General features: G+C 54.5%; 8 protein-coding genes across 8 annotated transcripts; 4 read left to right on the forward strand and 4 right to left on the reverse strand.

Annotated features, from left to right (window-relative positions):
- Positions 1-3265: 3265 nt before the first annotated feature.
- PG986_007531 (osmolarity two-component system protein sln1) lies at positions 3266-6897 on the forward strand (the record flags this gene model as incomplete). The annotated part of the gene is made up of 2 exons (XM_066843753.1): positions 3266-5994; positions 6054-6897. 2 exons carry the CDS (start codon positions 3266-3268, stop codon positions 6895-6897), a joined length of 3573 nt encoding a protein of 1190 aa, XP_066699865.1.
- Positions 6898-8391: 1494 nt separating this feature from the next.
- PG986_007532 (mitogen-activated protein kinase MAF1) lies at positions 8392-9573 on the reverse strand (the record flags this gene model as incomplete). Its single annotated transcript, XM_066843754.1, has 2 exons — positions 8392-9495; positions 9568-9573. 2 exons carry the CDS (start codon positions 9571-9573, stop codon positions 8392-8394), a joined length of 1110 nt encoding a protein of 369 aa, XP_066699866.1.
- Positions 9574-11186: 1613 nt separating this feature from the next.
- PG986_007533 (putative clathrin-associated adaptor complex ap-1 small chain sigma1) lies at positions 11187-11825 on the reverse strand (the record flags this gene model as incomplete). The annotated part of the gene is made up of 3 exons (XM_066843755.1): positions 11187-11216; positions 11326-11752; positions 11815-11825. The coding sequence occupies 3 exons, from the start codon at positions 11823-11825 to the stop codon at positions 11187-11189; spliced, it is 468 nt and encodes a 155-aa protein (XP_066699867.1).
- A 1591-nt stretch (positions 11826-13416) lies between these two features.
- PG986_007534 (uncharacterized protein) lies at positions 13417-14455 on the forward strand (the record flags this gene model as incomplete). The annotated part of the gene is made up of 2 exons (XM_066843756.1): positions 13417-13442; positions 13510-14455. 2 exons carry the CDS (start codon positions 13417-13419, stop codon positions 14453-14455), a joined length of 972 nt encoding a protein of 323 aa, XP_066699868.1.
- Positions 14456-14652: 197 nt separating this feature from the next.
- PG986_007535 (BUD32 kinase) lies at positions 14653-15555 on the reverse strand (the record flags this gene model as incomplete). The annotated part of the gene is made up of 1 exon (XM_066843757.1): positions 14653-15555. The coding sequence occupies one exon, from the start codon at positions 15553-15555 to the stop codon at positions 14653-14655; it is 903 nt and encodes a 300-aa protein (XP_066699869.1).
- A 694-nt stretch (positions 15556-16249) lies between these two features.
- Positions 16250-19990, forward strand: PG986_007536 (alpha-aminoadipate reductase; the record flags this gene model as incomplete). Its single annotated transcript, XM_066843758.1, has 5 exons — positions 16250-16579; positions 16636-16881; positions 16962-17568; positions 17626-19178; positions 19238-19990. 5 exons carry the CDS (start codon positions 16250-16252, stop codon positions 19988-19990), a joined length of 3489 nt encoding a protein of 1162 aa, XP_066699870.1.
- Positions 19991-21992: 2002 nt separating this feature from the next.
- Positions 21993-22871, forward strand: PG986_007537 (uncharacterized protein; the record flags this gene model as incomplete). The annotated part of the gene is made up of 1 exon (XM_066843759.1): positions 21993-22871. The coding sequence occupies one exon, from the start codon at positions 21993-21995 to the stop codon at positions 22869-22871; it is 879 nt and encodes a 292-aa protein (XP_066699871.1).
- A 595-nt stretch (positions 22872-23466) lies between these two features.
- PG986_007538 (uncharacterized protein) lies at positions 23467-24036 on the reverse strand (the record flags this gene model as incomplete). Its single annotated transcript, XM_066843760.1, has 1 exon — positions 23467-24036. The coding sequence occupies one exon, from the start codon at positions 24034-24036 to the stop codon at positions 23467-23469; it is 570 nt and encodes a 189-aa protein (XP_066699872.1).
- Between the last annotated feature and the right edge of the window lie 156 nt (positions 24037-24192).

Consider the following 24192-nt stretch of genomic DNA (forward strand, 5'->3'; position numbering starts at 1 on the left):
GAACCGAACCCCCCTCCTTTTGGGTTGCTTTGAATCCCACTCATGCCTGATATTCTACTGTCTGATGGGTAAGTTCTATCCTCTCACTCCACCGGGCATGCGATCCACCGCTGAAGGCTCTCTCAGCCCGAGACCGACGGAGCATCCGGACAGCCAGGACGGCAGTGTCATGACGGGGAGTTTTCCCCCAAACCCGTGCAGCTGGATTTTAGTACTATATACACATCCCACCACGTACATCGTTGATCATCTCGGTTGCCTGCTATGCCTGCCCCACCAGCAGGCGGGCGTAGCAAGAGAAACACGGCCAGGACGAAGAAGCCTGTCGGTCGCCATCGCCGATTTGTGTCGAGCAGATAGAAAATCCCCACTCCACTAATATCGCACCATCCCATCATCTCATCCACCCGCCGGCTTACATACGAGCTGGGAAGTGCAGGTGGGATTGGAGGTGGAGTGAGCTTTCTCGCGTTAGGTGAAAAAGGCATGGAAAAGTCTTGGGCCAAACACCCTGGCGGCCCACTTCTGTATGGTTTTCTGACAAGACAATGATATGACCGCCCGGATCTAGAACATTGGCGACCTGTAGTGGTGCAAATGCGCACACGCACACAGACAGACAGACAGACAGACAGACAGACAGACGCACGCACGCACGCACGCACGCACGCACGCAATACCGTCATGCCGTCGTGGTACTGGTAGTTGGTGGAAAAAGTCTAGTCTACATGGAGGATGGCCAAATCCGAGGATGGGGAATGCTGCGACGAACGGAGAAAGTCATCCGACCGACCGGACGAACCCAAGAGAGCTGGGGGCGAGTAGGGAAAGACGGAACAGTCCACAGCCAGCAAGAGACAACATCGAGCAGAACACCTGCATGATCTCCTCACTGGCTTGGCTCGAGTTATGTCAAGTATCGGGAATTGGATTGACGCTGGCAAGGGTATGCCCTGCCATCCTTGTCCATACTGGGTCTAGAACGGGTTCCATGGCTTCGTACCCCTGGCGCTCGTTCGGCGCGGGCTTTTTTCGCTTTGATGCTTGCTGGGCTGCTGGGCTGCTGCTGCGACAACCCTTAATCCATGCAAGCTTGCAGCTTATTGACGGAGGACAATATGAGCCAAGGAAGAAGAAGGAGGGAAGAAAAGAAAAGGCCTCTCCCCTGTTTTTCGCTCCGGAAACAGGTGCCCACTGTACATACTACCAATACTACCTACTTACTGCCCTGTCAGCTAGCAGCTAGCCGCTAGCAAAGCAGTTGGCTTTTTATGTAGCCTCCTAGCTTCAAATGTTCTGTAGTGTACGGGTTTTCTTCTCTTTTCTGTCGCAAGAGCCGAGACGCTGACGGAAGGTGATGACGAGTAATGCGATGCTGGAGCGCATCTGTCACGACAAATCCTTCGCCGCCAGCCCGGGTGCTTGTTAGCGTTCAGCGCCGGGGCTTTTGGAAGTCGGGACTGACGGAGATCAGCTATGTCGTCTGGTAGATTGCAGGCTAGATGGGACGGCCCAATCGGCGAATGCTGCAAGATTAGGTTGTGTGGTGAAAAAGTCTGTATGAACGGCTTGCGTGGTTGTAGGTGGTGGCTGTCTCAGCTTGGGGATGTGTACTGATGTAGGGATGTGTTTAATGATGAGTGAATGTCAGTAGTCGAGATTGCTGTGATGATATACAGTATGTAGGTACTTTATGCATCTACAGGCGAGAGGATATTGATGTACGTGCGTGCGTGTCTGTAATCTTTGACGGGCGGGTGTCCACTTACAGAACAGAACCCGAACCCGCGATGGCGAAAAGCCCAGAGTAAAATAATAATCAGCCGGGCATTCGAGCAGTTCCAGGCCACGAGCCGTCTCCCAACTGGCTGTGCTCGCCCGGTCCTTGCGCGCTGGCACCTCCCCTTCTTTTATGTACCCCCTTGGAAAGCCTAAACCCGAATTCCCCGTGGCGGGATCGAAACAGACAGGATAAACAATGGTCCTCCCAGATCTCGCTGCTCCGTTGGAAGAAGTGGGTATGGGTAGATTCAGATTCTCATCTGGACGTCGGAGTATACATTATGTACACAGGCCCATCCGGCGGAAGCGTGACATCAAGACTGAGCCCGACGTGTTTCGTGACGGGCAAGACAGACAGGCTGGCGGCCGCTCTTGTTCAGCTGCCAGCCCTCTGGCTCGCCGACTTGCTGCTGATTAGCTCGAAACGCTTGCCATCTCCAGATGGATACATCATTCATGTACGTGAGTGGTGTCGGGTCGGGTCTGTCCAGTACCCGGAACTCTTTTCCCGCTAGCCCTCCAAGCCCTCTTACTTAACCTACAGCAGCCAGTGGAAGGCTTAGCTGCATGTGTGCACTTGAGGCTAGGCTGCAAAGGTGATAACACGGAAGCCCTGTAGTATTAGCAGCTGCATTAGGTACAGCAAAGCAGCGTGTAATTAGCCTCCCCCGGCCTCCAACGTCCCACTGGGCGCATCCTATCCATGCCATCCCATGCTGTCCCATTCCACACTCTTCAGTCCTTCGACTTGACACTTCCTCGCAGTCTCGAGTCTCGCCCTGCCGCGCTGTCGCCCTGTCGCCCCTCTTCCCGCATTCTCGCCCGGGTTTTTTTTTGTGCCTGCCTCCGTGCAAGTGGTGTGAGAAGGCTGTCTTCTGCTACTCTTCTTCTTCTTCTTCTCTTCACTGGCTGTGTTTGATCGCGACCAACAGGCGTGCTGTGTATCATCGAATATCATAAGGGTGGTCGGAGGTTGGCTTCGGTTATTGCTCACACGGCTTCTTCGGTCTGGCTTTCTTTTTTTTATTATAATTTACTACTTTCCTTCTATGCCGCTACCCGAGCAGCACACGCCCTGAACAGAGCCAACGTTGCAATACACTACCACACGCACACACGCACCTGACTGGCGTGACCAGCGGTTTCCCAGATCGCGCCAACTCTTCCCGCTGGCCCTACAGCCTCCGTCCTTGCCGATCCCGCCTCAGCCATTCCACGCAAGCTTGCGAACGCCCGCGACTCAGCAGCACTCAGGGTCCGAGTAAGGCTGTTCGCCGATCCCCTGGAACTGATATAATTCAATCTAGATCCGGGCTTTTCTTTGATGAGGATCCTTCTTCCCTCGGCCAGCAATCGTCCGATCAGATCAAATAAAAATAGGAAGAAGAAAAAAAGGCTTGGCGATCAGACGAACAGAGGAGGATGCATAGAACAACGCACCTCTTTGACTCCCTCTTATAGGTAGTCCTTTCCTCCGTCAACTATGAGGATCGCGATACGGGAACAACTAGCGGCCCTGGTGCTGTCTGCCGTCCTATGTGCACTTGCCATTGTCGCGATACCGACATGGATTTTTGTGAACAACTTCGTCAACAATGTCGAGAAGGACTCGCTGTCGCTGACGGCTTCGCTCAAGGCCGCCCAGGTTTCCTCGGAAATTGAGCTGATTCAGACCACATGCAGGACGATATCGACGAGACTGCTGATACAGAATGCCATGAAGCAATACTACCTTAGCAACAGTACCGCCACCAACTGGGAACTGGCAGGTAATGACTTGCTGAGTGCCCTCACAACAGGCGACGATGTCAACTCAACCAGGGCGAATCTGCTGCAAGCCCGACTGTATTCTCGAAACGACACGGGCAAGTCAGATACGGGCTTATTTCAAATATCTGCTCCGGCCGCTGAGCGCATCAAGCTCCCCTACAAAACGTCCAATGGCTCCGATGTCTACCTGGGCGATGAAGGGCAGGGCTACCCAGCTGCACTGTACCCGAACATCACTTACTATCCCACCGACAAGAAAGACCCTCTTTGGCCCTCTGTGAATCTTTCCGTTGCGCGGCCGTTTCCTGACGTGCGTATCGATGCAGGGGCAGACGGCCTCATGCTTGGGCCGCTCGTACTCAGCGTGAATTATGCGTTGATGTCCCTGACGCTCCCTATCCGGCAAAACTCCGACAGCAGCATCATCCTTGGGTACATGACCATGGTCGCCGAAGCTTCCTCGTTGATCAGCATTATGAAGTCCAGGGAAGGTCTGGGCGAAACTGGCAGTGTCCTCATCATCGGCCCTGATTCCGGCTGGAATCGCTTCAACAAGTACACTCTTCCTGCTACTGCCTCGCGAGCTGCTTCCTCGAATTTTAGCGATACCATGGTCAAATTCGTGCTCCCGCCGATCCCCCCAACGGGCACTTTAGAGAGACATCCGGATTACAGCTTTGCTTCAGGCAACTACCAGGACACATTCAAAGTGACCAAATACCCGGCGGTGTTGTGGGCGCTCAGCCATCAAAACGCAGCTGTAAATAATGCCAGCGCTGTTTTGTCAACATACAACGAACAGGGATTACCCGTGGCTGCGGGCTACGCTCGCCCACAGACCAGTCTAGTCAACTGGACTTTGGTGGTAGAGAAGAACAAATCCGAGGCCTATCAGCCCGTTGACACGCTTCGTAAGATTCTCCTGGGCTGTGTTTTCGGAACTGTTGGTGTCATCATTCTGTTGATAGTTCCTTGTGCGCATCTCGGTGTGCAGCCAATCCGGCGGCTCAAATCGGCAACCGAGAAGTCAGTCGCGCCCCCTGGCTACGCGTCCATGAGTGAATTCGATTACGATGAAGATGACCCTGATATGCCGCCCTCGACAGGCCACTCTAGCAGGTCTAAGAAGGGGTTCTTTGCAAAACTGAAGAGGAGGTTTCGACGCAGAAGACGGCCGGGGCCATCACCATCAGTGCCCGACAGCGACCCGAGGCGGCGGGTTTTCAAAATACCCGGCAGAGTGCTTGATCGCAAGCACTGGATTACAGACGAGCTCACTGAGCTGACGACGGTGTTCAACGATATGGGCGATGAACTGCTCAAACAGTACACCTCCCTTGACGAAAAGGTTGCCGAGCGAACCAGCGAGCTTGAGCTTAGCAAAAAGGCCGCCGAAGCAGCAAACGAAAGCAAGACGCTCTTCATCGCCAATATCTCCCATGAACTGAAGACACCACTCAATGGCATCCTTGGCATGTGTGCCGTTTGTATGGAAGAGGACGATTTGATGCGCATCAAGCAGTCTCTCAAGACATTATACAAGTCGGGTGATTTGCTACTGCACCTTCTGGAGGATCTCTTGAGCTTTTCCAAAAACCAGATCGGCCAACAGCTGAGCCTTGAAGAGAAGGAGTTCAGGCTGGGCGACATTCGATCGCAGGTCTTGACCATTTTTGATAAGCAGGTCCGAGAGGGCAAGATTGTGTTTTCTGTCGACTTTCTGAGTACGGATATGGACCCGGGCCGGAGCCCCGAACGGGCCAGCGCCGAGATCGTCGATCCTAAGCTACCCGCTATTGGCCCGCATGGGACTGGCAGATTGAAGGATATGTGTCTCTGGGGTGACCAGCACCGAATTCTCCAAGTTTTGATCAACTTGGTCAGTAATAGTCTCAAGTTCACGCCAGCCGGCGGGAAAGTCTCGGTGAGGATACGATGCGTGGGCGAGATCGAGCAGCGGATGGATGAGAGTAGGAGCTCGTCCTTCTCGAGGGGTTCAGGTCGGCCAGGACGCACCCGTCATCGGATGGGGTCCGGGTCTAACCACTCGGCCAGCTCTAACCACAAGGGACAAGGAAACTCCCAATCTTACAAGGGCGGCACCGCGCTCTCCATTAATCCTATGGACCCCAAGGCCACCCCGCACGTGCAAGTGCGCGAGCGCTCACCGACACCGCCGCCTAGTAACGCCAAGGCGTACATGTTTGAGTTTGAGGTGGAAGACACGGGCCCCGGTATTCCGGACCACATGCAGCGGCGTGTATTTGAGCCTTTCGTCCAGGGTGACCTAGGACTGAGCAAGAAGTTTGGCGGAACCGGTCTTGGGTTGAGTATCTGTCAGCAACTTGCCTCCCTGATGGGCGGAAATATCGACCTGCGTAGTACCGTGGGCACTGGTACTACGTTCACGATGCATATCCCCTTGAAGTACACCAAGGATAGGTAAGCACAACCGCAACGTTGCAAGATTGGGACATTTCACTAACCCGTGGCAATATCAGACCCTCCAGCACCGCTTCAAGCAGCATGAAGTCCCGGGCTCCTAGTGTAACTTCGGCAGAGGGGGAGAACATACGCAACTCCATCCCAGCAAAGACAGCGGCAGCAAAGACGACGACGGCTGAAGCGAAAGCTACGATGTTGGACCAGCAACCTCGCCTTGTCGGCCTGAGCCAACCGTTTTTCGCATCCCATCCTCAACCCGGACCTAAGCCCAGCGCCGAAGAACACTTCAAGGCTATTGACCGCGCCATGGCGAACAAGACCGGCACTAGATTGCGAGTTCTGGTGGCCGACGACAACTCGACCAACATTGAGGTCGTCAGCAGAATGTTGAAGCTAGAAGACATCTACGACGTTACCATCGCAAAAGACGGACAAGAAGCCTACGACCTGGTCAAAGCAAATATGGACAAGAACCTCAACTTCGATGTGATCTTCATGGATATCCAAATGCCCAACCTCGACGGCCTCCAGAGCACGCGCTTGATCCGGAAGATGGGCTACTCGGCCCCTATTGTTGCCCTGACGGCTTTCTCCGAAGAGAGCAATGTCAAGGAGTGCATGGAGTCCGGTATGGACGAGTTTCTGGCCAAACCCATCCGCCGACCGGCTCTAAAACAGGTGCTCAAGCGGTTTGCTACCATCCCCGAGGAGCCAGAAACGGCGTCGGTGAAGAGCAAGACGCCAAGTCCGACTACCGAGAGGAGTCCGGCGCCGGTACCTACCTCCAATACAATACCGGAGGCCAAGGAGAAGCCAGAGGTCAGGGAGAAGGAACACGTTTCGATGAATGGGGCTCCTCCGCATTTACCAGCGAATGGCACCACGACAAACGGGTTATGACACCGAGAGCTGCGACTTGCAAGGCCTATCGATATTACAACATAACACACATTCACACATTCGCTTAGACGTTGATTCCACCTCTCATCTTCCTTCGTCTATACCAGCACATTTTACACCAGCCAGCGATGCTTTATACCCGTTCCCTGTATTTTAGAAGCATGCTTTTCTCCCCTCCGACATGGGGTCCCGGCGATTTTGAGCGAGGTCGGTTGGCCTGTTTGGCCAGGGAGAGAGAAAATAAAAGAGAATCAAAGAGGAGTCGCTATGATTGTAACCGGCAAAAACGGAATACGGTTCGCAAACTATTAGGGGGTACAACAACAACAACGGAGTCGCGGCGTTTAAACTAGTAGCTCATACTGTTACGGGATAGTATGTGGGATGATGATTGCAAAAAGGGATTTTAGTCGTTTGGTTTTGTTTCTCTCTATTATTTTCCAGTATACTCCGTATTGTAATCGGCCTCGAGGGTCTCTCTCCTTCTAGGCCAACAGACCCATTTTTTACTTGTTCACTCTATTCCCACTTCACCGATTCTATTTTATTTATATATGTTAGTTGGCCTTGGAGGCAGTGAAAGAGAAGAAGGCAGAAAAGAGGAGTTGGCTGCCTACGAAGGGGCGATTCATGGGAATAGTTGGCTGGTGACGGGAGGGGATAGAAAAGCGCTACCATAAATGAGAGAACGAGAATGATGATCAAGTCCCCTCTCCAACATAATGCAACCTTCTTGACACTCGTCTGATTTGATAAGATGTATTTCCCATACTGCACGCGACCTGATCTGATCTGGTTCCATTTGGGCTTCAGTAGCTGGCCCCTTTTCTCATGAATGTGTCGATACCTACACGAACCGGGACAGCAGCCACATGGGTATCACATCACGCGGCGAGAAGAGCAAGAGAGGAAATGGACGTAAGGCAAGTCATTTCCTGCCGCAATTTCTAAGTCAAAACCTATGAACATTGTGTGATGGTACGCGACCCCAACTCCCCAGCAGTTAAGCTCCATCGTGAAATCTCATCTCTTCAAACACCGACCGGGCCCCTCGCCATCCAGCGGTCAGGCTGTTTGAAGGCGAAAAAGGAAGGTAGAGAGAACCCCCCTCCTTGCTCGCGTTTCCACAGTATGCGCGTGATTGAAAAGCCATCGCAAATGCAAGAAATCATCAATTCATCAGAAGGCCTCTCGTCTTGTCTCATCAGGGACTCAGAAGGGCAAAAAAAAAAGCACCAAAGCCGCAACATGGAAACCAAGGCCAGTAAAAATTTCCCCGACATACCGGGGAAGAGAGGGTACCGAGCGTCTCATCACACGCCTTCGCCCCATGGCCAGAAGACCTTTCAAAACGCCGTGATAACCCTGTCATCGTAGTTGATACAAGAAAGAAAGGAAAGAATAAAAGAACGAGACATCATACACGACCAAACTAATGGCAGTGTTCATGTTGGGGGAATACAGCTGGTCATTGTATAGAGACGAATCTCTCCCTTACACGTCCAGCTCCATGCGCGCAGCGATGTCCTCGCTCATGCCGCGCTGAGGACTTCGGGCCATCGATTCCTCTTCAACCTCGCTCTCCTCGTCGCTCTCGTCACTTTGCAAGTAGTCATCATCGGAATCGTCCTTGCTCATCTCCGTGAGCGGATCGAAGTCGATGTCCTCATCGGGGTCCCACATGACGGCGTCCGCCGTGTCACTTTCGTAGTCGTCCTCGCTAGCGACAACGCGGTCCGCGTACTGGTCGCCGAGCCAGTACTTGGCCCGTTTGCTGGCGCCGCCCGCCGACGCCATCTGCGCTTCGGCCTGGCGCTTGGCAAACGAGTTACTACCACGCCGGCCGGCGTGGGGTTGCAGCGCCGGTGAGTTCACCACCACCGGCACGCCCCTAACGTACAAGTACGCGACGCGCTTGAGGGATTTGTTGAAGAAGAAGTAATGCACGCGCCAGATGGCGGCTTCCTCCCCATCAAAGGGATCGTCAGAAGGTTGATAGGAGAAACAGGTGCAGTCCTTGAGCTTCATCTCCTTATCTATCATAGCCCACATTTGCGGGCCCCATACGGGGCTACTCATGGGTAGGCTGATATTCGCAGCTACGGCAGCGGGGGAAGTGCTGTACGTCCGGAACGAAGACCCCAAGTTGGGCGCCAGATACGAAGACCCGCGGGGGCGTGCATTACTCATTGTGTTGTCAAACGTAGCCATGGCACTTTGCAGTGACTTCTCCCGTCGAAAGTCCGCGGGCCGCAAGACGTGGGAGAAGTCGTAGTCCGGATGGCTTGCGTTGAGGGTAGCAATGAGGTAGGCAAAGGTGCGCCTGCTGGAGATCTCGGACATTGAGCCGAACGGGCTCGATCGCGACAGATTGAGCGACGCAGCCATCTGCTCGCGCTGCGGCGGCGACAAACTCGCGCCAAACTTGAGAAGGGCCTCATGGCGCGACTCGAGCGACCGGTCAATGGATTTGTATAGTTTCTTGTCGGTCCCTGCAGCTTTCGTCGTGTACAGGTCGCAGCCTCCGCTAACCCGGCAATCCGAAGTCAGGAAGTTGAGCGCCGAGGTCACCGTGTCGAAATCGCGAAGAGGTAGGAACTGCAGGAAAACGGGTTAGCAGATGCGGCCGCGCAAGGATCCTGCCCAAAGCAATCGAGGCTGCACACGAACCTTCATGTTGAAGAATGATAATGCAAAAGTAGCACCTGCACGCAGTGGTGGTTGGTTGATGGAATGCGGTCGTAGGCGAGGTTGGCGACTCGTGCGCTAATGACGTCGCGCGGTCGTTTCCAATGCGGAATCAAGGGAGGTATCGTCAAAGGCGGTGACGATGTTGATATCGATGCGACCTTGCAAATGGAGATAAGACGATTGACCACGAACAATGCAGTCGAGTCAAACAGAGTGATTTGCGCTGCTGCACCTAGCGCAATGGGGCGGGTGGTTTCTAAGAGCTGTCGGTGTGGTGATGCTTATGTCTACGGGTATGGTATAGTCGTGTCCCTATTGCGATTGTTTGGGGATAGGCGATTCACGCTTGACTCGGACCCTGCGTGTCAAGTTAGGAATGAAACGGGCTAGACGGCAGTCGCCTAGCAGAGACGCGAAGACATAATGGGAGAAGTGAAGAGTCGAAGTAGAAAGGCAAGGCGGTTTGTTGGTGGTTGAGATCGCAAGTGACGAGCAGCCGGGAATTGGCGAAAGGAGACAAAGGGCGCGGTCGTAATTCGGACTGGCGGGAATCATGCGGGTGCTGTTTGATCAGCTGATGGGTAACTCACTGTTTGGGGGGGATCGCTATCTTGACAGTTGCGCTACTACGACCCTGACGCTATGCTGCGTTGCGTTGTTCTTCCCGGCTTCGGTGCCCCAACTGTCGCCCTGCCCTCCACGACGAAGCAGCCATGTCCCGCCTGGACCTTGGCAGTTTGCCCTGGGTCCTGGCTGGTTGCGTAATAATGCCAGAGTCGGGGTCTGTCGGGTGTCGCGGGCGGGTGCAGGTGCAGATGCGATGGCTTGTTGGAGTTGGACAGCTAAACTCTCGGCTGCTATTGGCAATTGGAGCTAGGCCATCCCCCAGCTGGAGGGGCCCAAGGGGCCCTGTAGACGAATCGGATTCCAGTAGGGGGCCACGGGTCGACAGACGGACTGGGCTCGCAATTAGAAGCCGCCAGCGTTTGGTGAATCGATGGCCCAATGCTAACAACCGAGGTCAAGAATCAGCATATCATTTCGCCATGTGGTGTGGTTGATGCGTTCCTGGGTCCTCCATTCGCTGCTAGGAAGTAAGTATCGTTAATGTGCCTGATCTGGTGGTGGTCATTGCATTTCAAAGGGGGGAGCTGCTCGAGCATCCCCACCCGCTGCCGCGATACATGGGAACACGTTGAAGGGGGCTTTTTGGTTGGCATGCGTCTCAAAGAATGGTCATCACAGAAAAGTCTCTTTTTTTATTCCACTGATAAATAGATCCTGTTGTACAGGTTCTTGTGGCATGGTGACCTGCCGCTCTCCTCTCTTCCTTGCGGCACTCTAGATTTCCAAAGGTGCATTGCATCCCTTGATCTTGCTGTCCTCAGTCTCTCCCCAGAGGACTCAGAGGAGTCCGTGCTGCTTCAGTGTTGATTTGACATCTTCGTCGGCCTGTGGTCACATTGAGCAGAGACCGTTCATTAGCAAAAGCCGTGACCAAGAATCTTGTCTTTCAGAAAGCCTGGTTGTCCACTGTGTCGGGACGCTCCCACATGCCGTGCTGAACCGTTTGATATTATACATGTTGCTGATGCACTTTACATGATTTTCGTAACCTCGTCCTCGACCTGCAAAAAAAATATTCGAGAAGGACATGTCAGTCCCGGCTCCAATGGCAATAGCAGAATCGCAGGACTGCGAAATAAAGAAACAAGGGAAGGCGACGGCAAGGCTTACCTCCATGTCCTCCAGGCTGTCCTGCTGCCCGATACACCGTAGCACCGCCTTCTTGCTGCTTTCCTGCAGCTCTCCGGCCAGCAAGAGCTCGTCAAGAATGTAGTAGGCCTTGGTGAAGGAGAAGATGATGTCGAGCTCGCACACGTTGCCGTAGTATTTGTCCATCTGCTCGACGTATCGGTGGATGACCTCGAGGGTGATCAGCTCGTTGTCGTCGGAATCGCAGCCGGCGATGAAGAACAGCGAGGCGTAGCGGCGGTAGACGATCTTGGTGTCCTTGTACTCGAGGAAGTTGCACATGCGGGTGCGTCGGGCGAGGACCAGCTGGGAGACGTCCTTGACGATCTTGGCCTTGTCCTTGGGGGACAAGGTGGTGAACCATTTGGCAAGGCGCACCTTGCCCTGCCGCGAGAGCAGGATCAGGTAGCTGTCAACATGGTCTTAGTAAGGGAGTGCACCGCTTGGATGGATGGAAAGCTGAAGCCATACTTGATAGCCATGATGACGCTCTCACATCACACGACGAGAAGAGAGGGAAAGGCGACTGGACTGGACCTCTTCGGCGAGGGAGAGTTTTAATGTGAGCTGGCAGAGAAAATGTCGGTGGACCCGGTTTGGACAGCAGGTGGTTTCTTTCGAGTGGTTGGCCACGACACGACAACACTCTGTCAGGTTCAGGCAGTCGGGTTAGGGGACAAGCGACCGATCACGATTGCAGCTGGGGGCAAGGGGGTGGCCCAACCAACTCAATCCAGTCCAATCCCAAAGGGCTGAGGGGCCTGGAGTGTTAGGTACAAAGCTTGGTATTTCTGGCACGTTCAGTGGTACCCCCCCAACTTCTAACTCCAGGCTCCAAATTGATCGATTGATTGAATGAATGCCTGGCACCTTAGTGAACCTCCTACTCTATCTGCAGTTTGAAGTGATGCTTTGCTGTTGAATATGACTGTGGAGGCTGACAACAACATCAACGATCCGTAGAACTACCCAAGATTTGCAGTGCAGAGCACTCAATCTGATGGACCAGTGACTAATATACTAACGGTAGGTAAGTAAGTATGCATGTCTTAACCCAAGATGCACTTCTGCGCACTAACGCACAGTCTGCAGAATGCGGTTGTTAGATTGACTCGAGATGGGAAAAGCAAGTAACCCCGAGGACGGGAAGGCACTGCATACTTACTGTACACTGGGTAGGTATACTTCATATTGATAAGTGAAGTGAAGTATAGCGCCCTGGTGAATATAGCTCCTAGCCTACCTACATGTAGATATGACATGTGAGATAGCTTGAACCGGACACATCAATCACCAAGACTCCAGCTCCTACGTACCACCACATCCTCTTGACATACTCGAAGCCCCAACCAGAACGTTGCCACCAGACAACCTCCTGCTTCATGCGGCTGGCCCAAATGATAGCTGGCTGGCCGCACTAGTTCGCAATGGATGGCTGGCCCATGCCATGTGGTGTTTGCGGTCCATGATTCAACGACAATTCGAGTGGGCCTTTACAAATCAACATGATTACATACCTACATGTATCCATGCCTTTCTCCGGCTCTTGAGGGTACTGTGGGCTCTGTAAAGTACGTAGACAAGAAGAGCAGGCAGGCGCCATGCCACCGAGTGAATACATGGACTAAATACGGTAGTGTCTGCCGACAGTTCCCTCGATCGGAGAAGTTATCTCAACGGCCATTTCTTCGTTCGCTACATACCCAGGCTACCTAACCTATCTATCTCCAAATATATGCACTTGTGGTCGACTCTGGACCGAGCCTTTCTCCGTAACCACTTTACTTTCCCTACAACATCTCGAGGCATGGCCATGTATACCACCTAATACACCATCGTACTATTCAAATTATTTCAACATCGACCCCACTTGGACCCTTGCGACAGCATATTTTTCGACCCTAGACAACCAAGTACTTTTACCCCTCCACGTCGCGATACCATCACCAGACTGCAAGCAGGACTACCCGTACACCACATCATCGCGCAATCTTCTTTTGTTTCTGCGCTGTCAACTCTGTTCGCTTGAAGCATATACCATATCGGCCGGCAACATACTTAATCTCGTCGACCATGACCAGGATAGTCTTGTCAACAGGGTGAGTTTCTGAGTCTTGCGCTTGCTTGTTCGAGGATGTCTCGGCATTACTAATCGGGTGTGACTAGGAACATTATCTCTGGCGGCCCTTGCATCATTCGCAAGCCAGGCATCTTCCGCTCTAACCTCGAGTTTACAAACTCTCTGCGCAGCAACTTCGTCGCCGCCCAAGAAGATTATTCTGCTGCCGCCTCGCCGACGACCAACGGCACCAACGGCACCAACGGCCATTCTGATGAGCACGTGAACGGCAACGGCATTAGCGGCCATCCCCGGAGTGCGACTGAGCTTTGGACAGAAAAGGACGGCGATGTTATCTATATACCCCGCATAGACTGGTCCGGCGCAGGCCTGCAGGAAGAGAGGTCGCAGTACGAAATTACCGTGAAGCTCTTCTTCCTGCCCCACGCGCCTGTTGAACAGCGGGCCTCCTACATCGAGGAGGCGTTGCGGCTGGTGAAGAAGGAGCTCGGGGTTTCAGTCATCGACCTGCTCATCGCGTCGTTCCCGGGCATCTCGTTTGAGGGCGACTGCGAGTGGGAGGCCGACAAGCTGAACGCCAAGATGGGCAGCGAGGCTGACGAGGTCGCGACCTGGGCCGCTCTGGAGACCCTGCATGAGCAGGGCACCATCCAGCGGCTCGGAATTGCCGAGTTTGGCACCCAGAAGCTGGAGCGCTTCCTGAGCCAGATCAAGACCATGCCCGAAGTCGACCAGATCAACCTCCAGAACTGCTGCAACGTACCGCCGCCGTTGGCGCAGCTCGCCAAAGAGAAGGGGATCGAGCTGTTGACCCACAGCGATTGCACCGACATCTTGCCAAGCGGTACCTTAAGAGAGCTCTTGGGGACGGGCCAACTCGGTGCTGGCGTGCTCTCGGACGATGGGAGTGACAAGAACGGGCTGAAGGGCGATCTCACCCCGCAATGGGTGGTCAAGTACACATCATTTGTCAAAGATCGTGGTGTCATTGAGAACAAGGGATATTTCGCCGGCGCAGAGCTGTTGGCTTAGTCTTTCGTGGGCCGTTTTCACAATCGGAGTTTTTGGGTTTATGGGCAGCATTGATATAACATTAATAGCATGCATATATAGAGAGTCCATTACGATACACACGTGTACGAGGCGGGCACATTGCAGCTTCGTTAAACTGCATACTTGCCGGTTCTTCCGCTTTTTGTGATTGACTCTGGGTATCTTTATTTTCTGGTCTAGCCAAGCATACTCCTCTTGCGGCCACGCATTCTAACATCCTCGAGCTTCTTCAACACAACTGAAGCTGCTTTAAACGTTTCCTTGTATGCCTCCAGCACCACCGTAAAAAGTGCCTCTGCCCGGGGGTGTGTGCTCCCGAATGCACGCTCCAATACGTAGAGATCAACGGCCCGGTCCTCATCGGCACTGCCCTGGCTCGCCAGGCCGAAATCAATGACGACTATCTCGCCCTCGAGCGAATGTTCTACCTCGTACCCCTGTCCGTTTCCGTGGTGGCCGTTCGTAAGTCCCTTGTCCTTCTCCCAAGGCCGAACCATCAAATTGCTCGTCGTCAGGTCGCCGTGTACGATACCAGCCTTGTGTAGCTTGCCCACGGCCTCGCCGACCCTGCGCATGAGCCCCACGAGCGGTGCAGCGCCCTCCTCATCGCGCGTCACTTCCTCCCGGCCGCGGCCGCCCTCGCCGAGGGGGTATTTCTCGGCGCGCCGGCGCAGGAACTCGTTGACCTCGACGCGCACGGGCCGGCCCGGCACCCACTCCATGCTCAGCACGCCTTGGGACTCGTCGATGCCGTAGAGGGCGGGCACCGCGACGCCCTCGCGCCGGCACTTCTGCAGGATCCGCGCCTCAGACAAGATCCGGTGCCGCGTCAGCCGCGCGTCCAGCGTCGGGTGCCGGTAGGGTTTGCTGGGTCGGTGCTTCAGCGCGCACAGTCGCGTGGGCGTCAGCCACGACGTCCGGTACAGGCGGCCCTCGGCGCCCTGGGTGATGAGCTCGGCCGGCCCCGCGGCGGCGGGGTGTTGCAGAATCGGCGGCAGCGGGAACTCGTGCGTGGATGATGTGGAATCGGCTGGAGGGGGCGGCGGCTGAATGGCGGCCGCGGGCTCGGGCGTCGCCATCGTGCTGGCGTTTCGGGGGTTCGTGGCGTTGGAGGGCGTTGTGGAGAGCAGGTGACAGCTGGGGTGCCGTTCGTGAGTGCGCATAAATTTGCGAGGATTATTTGCTTGCTGCCCCAGGCTCGTTATGGAAAGAGTGGCTGGTGTTTGTGCGTATATTGTATTGCAAACCTTCAACTCGAGCTGCTAACCTAGCGATGGAGGGGTTCAAAATGAAAATTGCGGGGTTGAAGATCCGAAGATCTGACAAGGTCAACAACCAGACCGTCGTCCAGCTTATTTAATCTGTGACCAACATGGCTTGTGTTCATGTGCTGTATATCCTAACGGCTATATATATATATACAGGTTTTCTTCGTTTTTCTCTTATTCTCTTTCAATATTGAATAAAATAAAATGAAAACTCCTCTATATTGTACACTTATGTAAGTTTCCTCTTAGGCTATATTATCGATAAGCATCACCTGTTTTATTTTTACCTACACCTTGGTACGTACCCGGTACCTGTTGACAAGGGTTGTGCCGCGGGGTGATTGATTGACGTGACTCTACATGTGCCCCTCCTTCCCGAACTTCGGAGACCATGGCCCTAAAATATATATTTGGTAGGTTTATTTCTGACACCAATTGCTTCGGCAGCACAACCACCACGGGACACCCTATCAAACGCTAAAATCAACGGGATACCACGACCATCATGGTACTCCCCGATCCCACCGTCGACCTCCAATGGAGCGGCTACATCGGGGCCATCCACGAGATCTTCCATAAGAATGCTCAAGCGCATCCCGACAGGCCCTGCATCACCGAGACCGCCTCCTCAACCACCCCCGAGAGGCGGTTCACCTACAAACAGATCTACGAGGCGTCCAATGTACTATCCAACCAGCTCCACGATGCCGGCATTACCAATGGCGATGTTGTCATGATCTTCGCCCACCGCTCCGTCGAGCTCGTGATTGCCTTCATGGGCACCCTCGCATCCGGCGCAACCATCTCCGTGCTCGACCCCGCGTACCCCCGACTCGTCAATCGCTATACCTTGAGGTTGCCCAACCAAAGGCCCTTATCTCGATTGGAAAGGCCAGAGATGAGAACGGCCCATTTGCGCCTCTTGTGCAAAGGTATATAGACGAGGAGCTAGCACTCAAGACGCAGATTCCCGAGATGCGCATGGCCGATGACGGCAGCCTCTCGGGTGGCGAGGTCGATGGCAAGGACGTATTTGCCAATGCTCAAAGCAAGGCATCGACGCCTCCCAATGTCCAGGTCGGACCGGACTCGAATCCCACACTCAGTTTTACCTCTGGATCCGAGGGGCGTCCTAAGGTACGTAAGGAGCAGGCCTTGCTAGATTGCAAGGACCAGCACAAAATACGAGTCCTTCAGGGAGCTAACATTCTTTTAAGGGCGTTTTGGGCAGGCATTACAGTTTAGCCCAGTACTTCCCCTGGATGCAAAAACAGTTCAAGTGGACCTCGGAGACCAAGTTCGCGTGTCTCTCGGGCATTGCTCATGACCCGATCCAGCGCGATATCTTCACTCCGCTTTTCCTCGGGTCCCAGCTGATTCTACCGGCTCGAGAGAACATCCAACACGAGAAGCTGAGCGAGTGGTTCCGTGAGCACCAGCCCAATGCCACCCATCTGACGCCTGCTATGGGCCAGATCCTGGTGGGAGGCGCCACTGCAGAGATGCCCTCTCTGGAATGGGTCCTCTACGTCGGTGATATTCTGACCAAGAAGGATTGTGCCGCGCTCCGAAAGCTGGCACCCAACGCAGAGATATGTGCTGCCTACGGCACTACTGAGACGAGCCGAAGTGTTTCTTACTACCAGATCAAGAGCCGCGCCGAAGACCCGGATGCGTTGGATAAGTTTGGCGATATCGTCCCTGCCGGAAAGGGCATAGAGAATGTTCAGCTGTTCATAGTGAATCGGGAGGATATTACCAAACTTTGCGGTGTTGGCGAAGTTGGTGAAATCATGATGAGAGCGGCAGGCTTGGCAGAGATAAGTTACCCCTTATGATCGTTGCAGATCTCTACTGACATTTGACCTTACGGATATCTAGGCGACCCGGAGAAGACCAAGGAGAAGTTCCTGGACAACTGGTTCGTCGATAACAGCAAATGGGTCGAAGCCGACAACAAGGCTGCCGCCAATGAACCCTGGAGGAAGTACTACAAGGGTCCTCGTGACAGAATCTACCGCACTGGTGATCTCGGGAAGTATCTCGATGATTCAGGAGTTGTCGCTATCTCAGGCAGGGCGGACAGCCAGATCAAGATTCGTGGCTTCCGCATCGAATTAAACGAGATCGATAGCAACCTGAGAGGGCACCCGCTGATTCGCGAGTGCAAGACGCTTCTTCGAAGGGATCAGAATGAGGAACCGACGCTCGTGAGCTACATTGTGACTGAGAATCAAGAATGGGTCAAGTGGCTATCAGACCGCGGTCTACAGGACACTGAGGAGGAGGGCACCCAGATCGGCCCTGTCGTCGTCTATCATAAACGCTTCAGACCAATGCAGGCGGAAGTCCGAGATCACCTCAAGTCCAAGCTACCGGCCTACGGTGTCCCAAGCTACTATATCTTCTTGAACAAGATGCCCCTGAATCCGAACGGCAAGGTGGACAGCCCGAATCTCCCATTCCCGGATGCGGCCCTGATCTCAGAGGAAGCCTCGGAGGAGGACTTGAAGAGTTGGGAAGCCTTGAGCAGCACCGAGAAAGACGTGGCGGAGCAGTGGGCGACACTGATCGGTGGTCTGAATGCCAAAACTCTTCGACCGAACTCGGATTTCTTTGAGAGTGGTGGACACAGTCTGCTGGCACAGCAGCTTCTCCTGACTATACGCAAGAAGATGGGAACCAACGTAACCATCAATTCACTTTACTCCAACTCATCTCTCAAGGCGCTCAGCGTACAAATCGACCGCCTGCGGGATGGAAAGGGTGAAGTGGGCGTAGTGGAAGAAGGCGAGCCTGTCTATGCTCAGTCATTCGATAAACTGCTGGGCAGCCTGGATACCAAGTATCAAACGGCAGATCCTGCTTCACTTACGCCGGAAGGGGAGACTACCGTCTTTCTGACAGGCGCCACAGGTTTCTTAGGCTCTTACCTGATCAAGGACTTACTTGAGCGTAAGAACGTTAAGGTGATTGCCCATGTCCGCGGAGCTAGAGACGTCCCGGCCGCCCTCGAGCGACTGCAGAGGTCCCTTCGCGGATATGGCGTCTGGCAGGATTCGTGGACAGACCGACTGAGCGCAGTCATTGGTGACCTATCGCAGCCGCGCCTTGGGCTTGACGACAAGACATGGAACGAGGTTGGCGAGACCGCAGATGTGGTCATCCATAACGGCGCCCAGGTCCATTGGGTCCAACGGTACAAGCAGCTTGAGCGCAGCAATGTCCTGTCCACGATCGATGCCCTACGGCTCTGTAACCAAGGCAAGCCTAAGCTCTTCTCGTTCGTCAGTTCCACCAGCGTTCTCGATACAGATCATTACATCAAGCTATCTCAAGAGCAAACCAGCACGGGACGAGGCGCCGTCATGGAAAAGGACGACATGCTGGGCAGTCGCGTCGGTCTCGGCACTGGTTACGGCCAGACCAAGTGGGTGAGTAACTTCCCTCTAACCCCCTGCTTGCGCGTAGCAATGGCTTTAACAGGCTCCAGGTATCTGAACAACTTGTCCGCGAGGCTGGCAGACGAGGTCTTGTCGGATCTATCGCCCGACCTGGCTATATCCTCGGGGATGCCGCCACTGGTATTTGTAACAACGACGACTTCCTCATCCGCATGCTGAAGGGTTGCATCCAACTGTCATGCCGTCCGCACATTGTCAACACGGTCAACGCTGTACCTGTAGGCCACGTTGCCCGCGTCGTCGTTGCAGCTAGCTTAAATCCCGTCCCGGCCGAGACTGCAACCAGCGGCAGTAGCACCGGCGATGTTGGTGTCCACGTTGTCCACGTCACCGCCCATCCGCGCCTGCGCATGAACGAGTATCTCTCTACGCTGAGCTACTACGGATACGACGTTCCCGAGGTGGATTATAACGATTGGAAGGCCCAGCTGGAGACCTTTGTTTCGGCTGGTTCGGTCCAAAAAGACCAGGAACAGAGCGCCTTGATGCCCCTGTTCCACATGGCGACAAATGACCTCCCTACGGATACGCGTGCACCAGAGCTTGACGATCGCAATGCCGTTGTCGTGCTCAAGGCCGATGCAGACCGGTGGACAGGTATGGACGAGAGTGCCGGCGAGGGCATCAGCCGAGAGGCCGTCGGCCGCTTCTTGCGGTACCTGGCTGAGACTAAGTTCCTGGCCTGGCCAGCTGGCCGGGGCAGGGAGCTCCCAGCCATTGGGGTTGACGTTGCGCAGGCACAGGCGCAGTGGGGAGTTGGTGGGCGTGGTGGCGTGGCGTAAGCTACGAAAAGTCCATGTATTTGAGATGATGTACATATAAGAGCCAGCTTATGTTGTCTCAAAGGGACTCGCAAATTCGGATGTTGTCCCATGGTCTATAGAGCGGAGCCTCAAAAACAAAGATACCAGAATATAAACAGAAAGAATATAACAATGCCTCGGTTTATACATACTTCTTCTTTTAGGTTGAAGAACACCAGCAGTAATCTCCTCGCGAATGGCATTTTGCATCTGTTAGGACTCTTGTATGCAAATTGGAGCAACCAAAATTCATTTGCACCCAGTAACACGAGGGAACGCCTAGGGTAGATTCTTATATATGCGACTCAATCGTACCATGGATTCGGCCCATCAAGAACACAGTCGAACTCCTCGTGTACGATGGAACCCAGCTACTTGCCCTTTCTGGAGTTTGGAGAGGATGATGTCTCACCCAGCTGCCATGCTGTATCGCCGGCGAAGTCCAGGAGGCCAAGGATCACGACGGGCGAGTCACCGCTGGTGGGACCAAACACTGAACCAGATTGGGTACATGTGAGAAAGTTGAGCGCCAAGGTCCATTGTAAAAAAAAAAGACAAAGCCATGTGCGGTTCTGCAGGTACAGTATCGGTATTCCAATATCAGATAGATAGATACATCCCTACCTAATGTAGATCAATGTATGTACGTGAGGTGATATGGACGATATGTACATGTAGCTAGTGGCTTACTACCCACCTGCCACCTCAGCCACCTACCTCGATGCAGTAAGTAAAGTAGATTGACCCATTTTCGTACTCCCACGAACACCAAGATCGGGGGAGGTATGGAGATGGGGGAGGGGCACGGGCACGGGGAAAAAGGACAACTGCCATGACAGCGAATGGATGGAGTAAAAGTCGGTCTGCACTCCGTATCGATGCCTTTAAAGCATGGACCCGAGCCGCATGGTAATTTCCGACCTTTCTTCGTCTCTTCCTATGTATCTGGCTGGATATGAGCAATGGGCAGGGCAATCGGCAGTGAGCAGCGAGCAGTCGCATTTTCCGGGTTTGGCGCCCGGCTCAACAATTTGCGAAACTCACCGCCCAAAAACCAACAAGACAAAGACGCCTTGCGGCGCCGGCTTACCACGACACTAAATTGGCAAGCAAGCAAGGAAAGGCCATGTGACTGGGACTGGGACTGTGACGCGGTCTAGGGCTGGCGGCAAAGGAGGGTAGGACGCCCATGCCCGGCACACATTGTCCAAGGCCGGATTGCCATTCGCTCACTGCCGATGGATGGATGACACACCGAGCATCGATCAAGAAACACAACCACCGTTCATCGGCGGGCCCAACACGCTTTTGGGCGAGTTGGCATGCAAGTCGCACCGAGGAGAGAAAAGAACGGGAGACAGAAATTTTCATCCAAATCCTGGTCTCGGCTAGATCGCCTGTGGGTGGGCAGGCACTATGAGCTGAGGGTAAGGTGAGGTAGTGAGGGGAAAGACAGAAAGACATGGAAAAGCAGGGGAAGACATGGGAGAAACATGCACGAGGATGCAGCCACTACTGGCTGGGAGGGGGAGAGGAAGAGGGGAGAGGGGAGTTGTTCACCATCCCAGCCGCCATCGGGTCGTTCAGGGCACGATATCACGTCTACCCGCTAGGTAAAAGTAGCGGTGTTTTTCTTCTTCTCTTTCGCTTTCTATACAACCCATCAATACTCTTGGCGGTGGAGGGGTGTACATCCTTCCTCTTTTTTTTGGTGGCCGACACAATCCCAGCCCTCGGAGCTCGAGTACCCTGCCAGTACATACAAGAAAGGAACGTCATCCACCCCAGGCCGGCCGTCCCCTCCCCTCTTCAATCGCCCTCCCTAAGTTCCGAGTACATTAGGTATGGTATACTCGATTTCTTGTTCCGAGCGTACACAACTAAAATTCCACCACCACCACCATCTCCTCCTCCTTCACCAACCACCACCCCGCCCCCGAGCATGGTCCGGTAGATCCAAAGGCGCAACTCGTTCGGCACAATGACCGGCTCACCTTCTACTCTCGTATGGACTTGCATTCTAGTGGTTGGCGCGCAGACTGTCGTGAGCTACTCGCGCGCCTACCTAGTGGCACCGCGCGAGGTCGCCACCTTCATTGACGCTGTCGACTTCTCCATCCAGGAGAACGAGAGTTACGACCGGGATGTGGCCAATGTGCCCCGGCTCGAAGACAAGATGCGCCTGGGTCGTTTACTCCGCGAGATCCAGAGGGGTGGCGACGACCTGCGCGAGGACTTGAACAAGCTGTTGGTCAAGGAGGACGGGGTGACGCTCAAGATCAGTGCCCGCATCCTGTGGGCGGGGCACCGCATCCAGCTGGAGGACCGCGTGCGCCGGCTGGACCTCCTGCGCATGCGCTTCCTCGTCGTCTACATGGGCGTCATCTCCACCGCGGCGGGAGAACGCGAGAAGCACGCCGAGAAGGCGCTCGCCCGAAACCTCGAGAAGACGGCGGCCATGATGCGGGAGCAGCCGCGGCCGGCCACCGCCGTGCCAAAGACCCTGCTCGAAAACATCAACGAGGACGTCAGGAAGAAGCCGCCACTGAGGCGACTCACCACATCGGCCATAGGCCACACCGAGAAGACCACACCGCCTCACCGGGCGGGATGGCTCGGCGTAGTTCAGGAGCTGCAGAAGTCGCCGATGATGAAGCGGAGGCACGCGTCCGTCGAGAGCGCCATGGCCATGCGCACGCCGCCCCCGACCCCTACTACAAGTATGACGCCCATGTTCGACAAGACACCCCTGTTTGACAAGACACCCTTGTTTGACAGGACACCCCCGTCCTCGCCAAGTGCACGACGATTTCCGAGAACAGGAACAGCGGAATACACGACCATTACACAAAACCCCTGATGATGAACAATTCACGACGAAAGATGAGAACTAACGACATGACCCATGACCGTGCTCAACGATTTTTCCTATGTCGCATTACATTCTAGATCCTACACTCTACGTTACAACAGACCCGTCCGGCTTTTGGACAGCTGTTTTCCACTTCTCTATCTCAATTTAGATACCCCCTTATACACCCTTTTGTCGCATTTACACTCCCCCTCCCCCGATCCTCAACTACCGCCACACCACAGCATTGCCCATGACAGACATCATCATTTGGTTGCATAGGAGGTGTGGAGGCTTCGTGTATAACCCAGTCATGTGGTGGGGTTGGTATGCCGGAGTCGCAAACGCCTTGGAAGCAGTAGATTAGATGCACATACCCACATACAGTATATTCATACAATGAGTATGTTATAAACAACCTGTGTAGGTACTACTATGCTTGTGATAACCCATCGTCTTTACATAATTCTCACTCAGTCCTGAATCCTCAGTGATGGGTGTCATCTGGCCCAGTTCCATTTTTTCTCGCCAACTGTTCCGTACTGCAGTAAGCAACCCGTCATATATAGAGCAAAAGCAGTTCACGAGTGCTCGGAGTCTCGGATTACTTACCGTCCAGCGCCACCAAGAAGCGGCTGACGCAGTTATATGCACTGACGGTGGCCACGACCTCGACGACCTCCCTCTCGTTGAAGTGCTTCCGCAGCTCCGCGAACGTCTCGTCCCGGACCCGGACGTTCCGCGTCATCTCGTCCGTGACCCGCAGCACCGCCCACTCCGCAGGGCCGAGTCCGACTGCCTCGCGCTCTTCGGGGGCCACGGCCTCATCGTCCAGCTCGCCTGGGCGCCCCTTGACGATGTCGTCCAAGGCCTTTTGTGAGACGCCGGCCTCGGCGGCCAGGGGCGCGTGGTGGGCCCACTCGTACCAGGCGCCGTTGACGACGGCGACGCGCGAGATGGCCAGCTCGCGCACCGACGCCGAGAGGGTGGTCCGGGTGCGCACGGCGCCCAGGAACGAGTTCCAGCCATCGGCCACGGGCGGGGCGTGCAGCAGCGCCAGGTCCAGCGGCTGCAGGGGGCGGGGCGCCCGGCGCGCGCGCACGCGCTCGATGATTTGGGTGTCCTCGGCGCTCGTGGCGGCGGGTGGGGGGTCGGTGGTGTAGGGGATGCGCATTTTGGTGGTTTGGGAGGTAGAGAGGGCTCGGGGTCGGAGGGGATGATGGGGATTATTGTGAAGAGGGTGTAGTGCCATCAATCTGATGTTATAAGCTTGGCTAAGCAATCGTTGACAGGGCCGGGTCGCAACTTTCCCCAGAATCCCGATGCTCGG

Source organism: Apiospora aurea, assembly GCF_038362705.1.
Source record: "Apiospora aurea strain CBS 24483 chromosome Unknown utg000005l_segment0_segment0, whole genome shotgun sequence".
NCBI classification, from domain to species: domain Eukaryota; kingdom Fungi; phylum Ascomycota; class Sordariomycetes; order Amphisphaeriales; family Apiosporaceae; genus Apiospora; species Apiospora aurea.